We start from the raw sequence: 6753 nt of genomic DNA, 5'->3' as shown, positions 1-6753 counted from the left end.
GGCTGGCACAGCAAACCCTTCAATCTGCAGCACAGAAAACTTCTTGGCCTCTTTTCCCCCCCCTCCTCCTCCCTTTTTGGTACAGTCACTGCGGCAAGAGCCCAAGTGTACAACGCCCTGTTTGAGTCCTTGTGCTCTGCTGGCCCAAAGGGCTAAAAGTCCTTCTCTGCTGCAAGTACCCACATTCCAGGGCTGAGCTGAGCCCCAGGCAGGCAGCTGCAGCTTTGCCAAATTTATCTGATCGCAGGCGGCGTCTGCAGGACAACCCCCGGGCTGCACTGGCTGCCACTCTGGGCACACAACATTCACAAGCTTCCCTTCAAATCCCCGACTGGTCTGGGGACAATTTCATCTCTCCAACAGCCTTGACTGCAAAAGGGCAAGAAACACAGGACGCTCCGGCAAGAGCCCTGGGCTCGCCAGGGGTCTGGCACAGTGCACGTCTTTCTACCGAGAGAGCACAGCCCAAGCCCCATTTTTGAAGCAGCCGTTCCCCACAGGCCATGCAGCAGGGCCACCTCTGCAATGTGTCAGTAACGTGAAGCAACTGCAGCAAATGGCTCTTAATCAAGAAGCTTCACGCTATGGGGAAAAAAGCAAACCCCATCCTCCTCTTAATGCACCCTGGCTGGCGTTCAATGTACCTGAGGATGTCTAGATGTTGCAATAAGAATTGCTTTAAAAATGCAGATCAAGCTGAAGAAGGAGACTATAGCTGCAGCTGGAAAGGGAAGAGGGGGAAAACCCCTTTTCTCAGCCTGAAAGGGGGCACAGAAGAGCAGCCCTTTAGCTGTCAGATGAGTCCTCCTGTGGTTCTGAACTCACATTCACTCACCTCAACCACTGATAGAACACCCGAGCCGGAATTACCTGGTCTGCACCAACCACATCAACATCAACATCTTCAATTGAGTCTTCTGCTTGACCCCCCTCTGAGACATCTTCTGTCTTAATCTCCTTTTTGCTGGGGTGGAAAAAAAAGGTTAAGTCTTGAGGAACTTTCTAGGAGAGGCTGCACATTGCACAAGTGGGCTTAAGGCAGAGTAGCTCACGTTATTAAGAGCTGCTGCTGATATATCCACATAAGGCAGCCCAAAGCTTCTGGCCCAGTAATTCCTAGGTATGAGAGAGGTTACGCTCTGACAAATTTCCAGTAAAGCAGCTCAGAAGCAAAACATTCATACAAACAGGGGCTACTTCCACATTTAATACATTTTTGTTCTATCTTACTTGTATTCAACCAGGCCCATTCAACAGGTCTCCCAAAACCTGGAAAACCACATGTCTTTTGGGGATTTTTGTTTCATCTTTTAGCCTACCAACTGGGAAACGGCACCTAACACCTCAATAAATGGACTGCATTAAAGGAAAATATCCCAACTGAGCATTTTGATTTCTTTACAGAGCTCAGACGTAGACTCCAGACTTCCTATTTCTGCAGTACCTCCCTACATCCAAGTTCTGTGGGGTTTCACTCAGCCGTGTGTGCATGCTGCACACGGACGTGTGCCTCTCAAAGAAAACCACCAGTTACAGCAGAGACAAGAATCCGCATTCATTTCCAGAGATGCAGAAAACATTCAGGCTGCAGCCAACAGCCAGGGCGTAACCAACCCCTCAGCCCTACGACCAGGACCACAGACTTCAGAAGTGGGACACGGAACCTTCCTCTCTCGCCTTTTCCTCTGCACACTCAGAATTAGGCCAAGAAGGCACCAAAGCCTTGTGACGGTGAGAGACAACCAAGCTAAAGCAGCAAATGCAGAGAGGAAACAAAAAAATCCCAAGTGGCCCTTAGGACACAGCCCGTTAAGAAAGACAGGAGGGGCACATGCCTTTTGCCTGCGGAAATACTACCAACAAAACAGAAGCAGCAATGGAAAGATCCCAACTGCCCATCCCAGGACACATTAAGGAGCTTCTAAGACACAAACCCCTCACCAGTATCTTCTTCGCAGCCCTCCTGGACAAAGGAATGGCAAATGCTCCTGCAAATGCACCTCTCGAGATTTCAGCCTCTTTCTGCTTCTTTTTTCAAGCTGGGAAGCACACTGCAGGTCCGGAGCTTTGCCTGCTGCTTCGGTCTGGCTGGTTTCAGGCAAAGACCCTGTAACAGACAGTGAACAGACTTGTTCTTCAGCCTCAGAAGTGTGGAGACGGACAATTCCAATGTGTGCTCCACAGCAGCGAAGCAACAGGGACAAGGTGAGGGGGAGATCTGAAGCAAAGCATTCATTTATTGAAGGAGCTAGCAAAGAGCCATATAAAAGAAAATCCATTTAATTTGCCCCCAGGTCATTTTTGCCATCTAAATTTAAGATCTTGGCCCAGGCCTGTAAGTGCTATCAGTATGGCTGAGTCTATACAACCCTCAAGAAAGAAGGGCTTTTGGAACACAAAGGAACAAGTTTTCTGAGGCCGGTCACCAAAAAGAAATTTTTGGAGAAAGGATGGGAGAGAAACTAAAGGACACTGTGGAAGAATTCCCTTTCATCCACATACACAGAATCATAGAATAGTTTCACCTAGAAGAGACCTTGAAGACCATCTAGTCCAGCCTTTGTCTCAGCACTATCAACCTACTAAATGATGCCCCCCAATGCAACATCCACCCATCCCTTAAACACCTCCAAGGACGGTGACTCAATCACCTCCCTGGGCAGCCTGTTCCAATGGCTGACAACCCTTTCAGCAAAGAAATTCTTCCTAATATCTAACCTGAACCTCCCCTGGTGCAATTTAAATCCATTTCGCCTCATCCTATCACTCTCCACTAGGGAGAACAGACCAACCCTCACCTCTCTACAACCTCCCTTCAGGCAGTTGTAGAGAGCGATGAGGTCTCCCCTCAGTCTCCTCTTCTCTAGGCTAAACAGCCCCAGATCCCTCAGCCTTTCCTCATAAGATTTATGTTCTAAGCCCTTTACCAGCTTGGTAAAGCATATCTCCACAGCCCTTAGCATTTTTACTGGCAGTTGGTTTCAGAATGGCTTTACTACATTTAACCAAGTCCCACCATATATGCCCATGCAGTATGGATTGGAAGTCCATGAGAGCTCCTTAAACCTAGATGCAGCCCACCTAACTGTAACTCTTTAAATTAGGAGTGTAATATTACAGGCTCCCTAGGAACTCAGTGGAGAAAAAGACCCTTGAAGATGACCTGGCCCAGATTATCTGGGCTGAAGTGCTTAACTTTTGGAAATCTCTCTCCTGTCTCTACAGGGCCTAAAGCAACAACAACCTTAACAGCTGAAAGCAGTGAAACAAGTCTCAAAGGCACAGACAAATGCGTGAGCTCAATATAGCAGAATTCAAAGAGTACCTGAATTGGGCTCACTCCAAGTCTCCAGACCAATCTTATCACTACTGAGAGCTTTAACAATAACCAAGCTGAAGGCAAAAATCACAGTTCAAACTAGAAAGTCCAGAACCACTGTGGTACTGCTAATGCAAAGCACGAAGCACATTTTAGCTGGGACAAAGCAAATACAGCTGATCCAGAACAGGGAAGTTTTCATACCGTTAGATAATTTCCTTTTAAAAGAAGACGTTTTAGATGTGCCCATGGGGGTCCATTCTCCTGAACTGCTGAGGACAGAGCTCTCCTCGTCTTCATTTGCCAATAAAGAGTTTCTGTACGAAATCAACGGCTGCCACTCGTCTCCTCTGCAAGGCAACGGTTCTGCCGCATACCTCTGTAAGTAAGCGTACCTGGAGAAAACAGAAAGCAAGCATAAGAAAACTCAGTATCTTTCCCCTCAATATCCAGGGAAGGTATTGCTAGGAAGGCATTTTCCTGTTACTCTCCAAAGGCGCATACAGAACTGTCAAAGAAAAAAGAAAGGGCATCCCTTTCCTCAGAAATAATGGACACCTCTGAAAACATCTGAATATTTAAAATGCAAATGCCTTAAAAGCTAAAAGAGGGCTTCAATTGTAGAAACAACACTAGATCCATGGGAATTACATCAGCTCCAAAAAGAACCTTCCGTGCAGGAAAAGTCCCTGCCAACTGCTGCTGCCAGGAGGGCTCTGAAGGTAGCAGAACGCTGCAAGGGTGCACCCCTCCTCCGAGTGGCCCTTTTCTCCCTCATGGACAGCAATCCAAAAGAGATCCGGGTGAGAGACGCTCCTTGGGATTCAATAGTACAGTAGGTTGGAAAATGGAGTATTTATGCCATGAGTCCCTGTTTTGTCAAAATTAAAACCGTTTTTCTACAACAGCATCTCACACTCAATCCACTTCTCACAGGTTCCCGATAAAATTTCAAGTGTCTGTAAGAACTGGTCACCAGCTCTGCAATTAAGGCAGCACAGGGGGTGAAGCTTTGAAGATTTGAACATTGGTTCAAATCCCTCTTCCGTCTGATTCAATCCCGAGATTTGACATCAGGCTTCCCTGAAGCCCAGGTGAAGCTATCATCTCTTCTTCTGGAGCAAAGAGGTCTCCTTCAAACTCTCCTTTTGGAAAACAGGACATTTGTGACAAAGCCCTTGCAACCCACTCCTACTTCACAACAATAAGATGAGAAAGCCCAAGTCTGAATCAGGATTAGGAGCTGGACACTCACTATATTTCAGCTACAGGTCATCACTTTAAAATCAGGCCCCGGTGTTGTTGAAACAGTCCCCACTTTAGTAAATACCAGAAGTGACAGTTTTAACACCAGCCTGCACAGTGTATTATTCTTTCTTTGATTAGGAGTGTGGCCTGGAAAATATCAGACATTTCATTCGCTTTGCAAAACAAGAAAAGCGGTGCTGGGAGGAGGCTGGGGTTAGCACCGACTCTGAACAATTAGAGTGCTGGACTCCGGGGGCCCCTGGGATCACGAAATGCTGGTAATGGAATTTGCTGGTTTCAAATAAGCACGTATTGTATAACTACTGTTTTAGGGTCTAATCCAACTGCTGTCAATGTCAAAGGAAAGACTCCTACTGATTCAGGAATCAGGCCCTTCATTCTGCTTGTTATCCAGTAATTCATTTCTGGGGAGCATTTTGTGGCACGGAGCAAGTGACAAGTCAGATATTTTACTGCTACAGCCTGGGCAATTACAGGGGAGGAGGTTAAAATCCACATACTTTGATGGTGTTGAAATACACCCCTTTCTAACAAATGCCCACATTCTGTATCTCATCTGTTACAGGTACATTCATATATGTTAACATACAGGCCTATGATTAATAATAAAAATGAAAATAACCAGATGTTTATTTCTAAAGTTCATGTTGACCTAAAACATTCCATCTAGTAATTTATGATGCAGCTAAATCTAAATATTTCTGAGAGGAAATACAATCTCCAGCCCCTGCAAGGCATTTTAGGACTCCCAGAATAGAAACTGTTACTCTAGAAACATAGTCTGAATGTAGTTGTGGATAAAATTGCAATTTCCCCCCTTGTGAATTTTATTGTTTCCCATTTGTTCCCAGCAGCAGTGGGAAGGGCCAAAACAGTAAGAACTGAAGTCAGAGGGCATTTCCTGCCAGGTTCTGTACTTCCCACAAAAGTTTTCAATGAATAAATCTACCTGAATGTACCTAACGCATTCAGGAATATATTTCTGGAATATATCCTCTGGTCGAGAAGTTAAATATAGCCCTAGAATAGAAAATTATCAGGATTTAGCTTTAAATCTGCCCACATCAATGGCAAAATATTTTCTTTGCTTAATCAAAAATTGCTCCTTGGAGGTAAATGAAATTACAAAGCTTTTCAAGGATGGATTAACAGAGATCTACTTATTGCTTAAGTGTCACCAGGCTGATGATAACAGCTCTTCAATGCCCAAGTTGTACAGAAACTGTACAAAACACAGCCTGGACCATCATCCCTGCAAGGACAGGCTGAGAGAGTCGGGGTGGTTCAGCCTGAAGAGAAGGCTCCAGGGAGACCTTATAGAGACCTTCTAGTACATGAAGGGGACCTACAGGAAAGCTGGGGAGGGACTGTTCACAAGAGTGTGTAGCGGGGCAACAGTTTCAAACTAGGAGTAGATTTAGATTAGACATTGGAAAGAAATTAGTTTCTCTGAGGGTGGAGAGTCACCAAACAGAGACACAAAAGTTGCCCAGAGAAGCTGTGGCAGCCCCCTCACTGGACGTGTCAAGGCCAGTCTGGATGGGGCTTGGAGCAACCTGGGCTGGGGGGGGTGAATCCCAGCCCATCGCAGGGGAGTTGGAACTAGATGGTCTTTAAGGTCCCTTCCAACCCAAACCATGTTGTGATTCTATGATTATATGAAAACCAGGTCTAGTCATATATCTCGGAGATTCTCTCCAAGAAAAATGCAATAATAGAAAAGGAAGTTATCACTACCCATAGATTATCAGTACTATTCAATATATTCACCAGCAACCTGGATGAGGGAACAGAGCACTATCAGCAAGTCTGCTGATGACACAAAACTGGGAGGAGTGGTTGACACACCAGAAGGCTGTGCAGCCATTCAGTGAGGCCCAAACAGGCTGGAGAGTTGGGCAGGGAGAAATTTTGTGAAATACAGCAAGTCGGGAAAGAACAACCCCATATACCAGTACAGGTCAGGGACTGAGCTGCTGGAGAGCAGCGTAAGGGAGAGGGACCTGGGGTTCCTGGTGGACAGCAGGATGTCCATGAGCCAGCAATGTGCCCTCGTGGCCAAGAAGGCCAATGACATCCTGGCATGTATTAGAAGGGGAGTGGCTAGGCCAAGAGAGGTACTCCCGTCCCTCTGCTCTGCCCTGGTGAGGCCACATCTGGAATAT

At 46.2% G+C, this 6753-nt stretch overlaps 1 protein-coding gene across 1 annotated transcript in view; it reads right to left on the bottom strand.

Moving 5' to 3' along the window:
• Positions 1 to 835: 835 nt before the first annotated feature.
• The window catches only part of LOC104273505 (cohesin subunit SA-2-like), a gene marked incomplete at its 3' end in the record, with an annotated part of 63184 nt that continues 57266 nt past the window's right edge, over positions 836 to 6753 (bottom strand). Inside the window, exons 29-31 of the mRNA XM_009868853.1 lie at positions 3524 to 3714; positions 1942 to 2107; positions 836 to 964 (exon numbers count right to left, since the gene is read on the bottom strand). Of these exons, the coding sequence (XP_009867155.1) occupies positions 836 to 964; positions 1942 to 2107; positions 3524 to 3714 (486 nt within the window). The remainder of the gene's footprint in view (positions 965 to 1941; positions 2108 to 3523; positions 3715 to 6753) is intronic.

The sequence above is a fragment of the Apaloderma vittatum genome, unplaced genomic scaffold, assembly GCF_000703405.1.
Source record: "Apaloderma vittatum isolate BGI_N311 unplaced genomic scaffold, ASM70340v1 scaffold20404, whole genome shotgun sequence".
Classification (NCBI taxonomy): domain Eukaryota; kingdom Metazoa; phylum Chordata; class Aves; order Trogoniformes; family Trogonidae; genus Apaloderma; species Apaloderma vittatum.
Note: the sequence above shows the minus strand (reverse complement) of the source record. Positions and strands in the feature narration are given on the sequence as shown.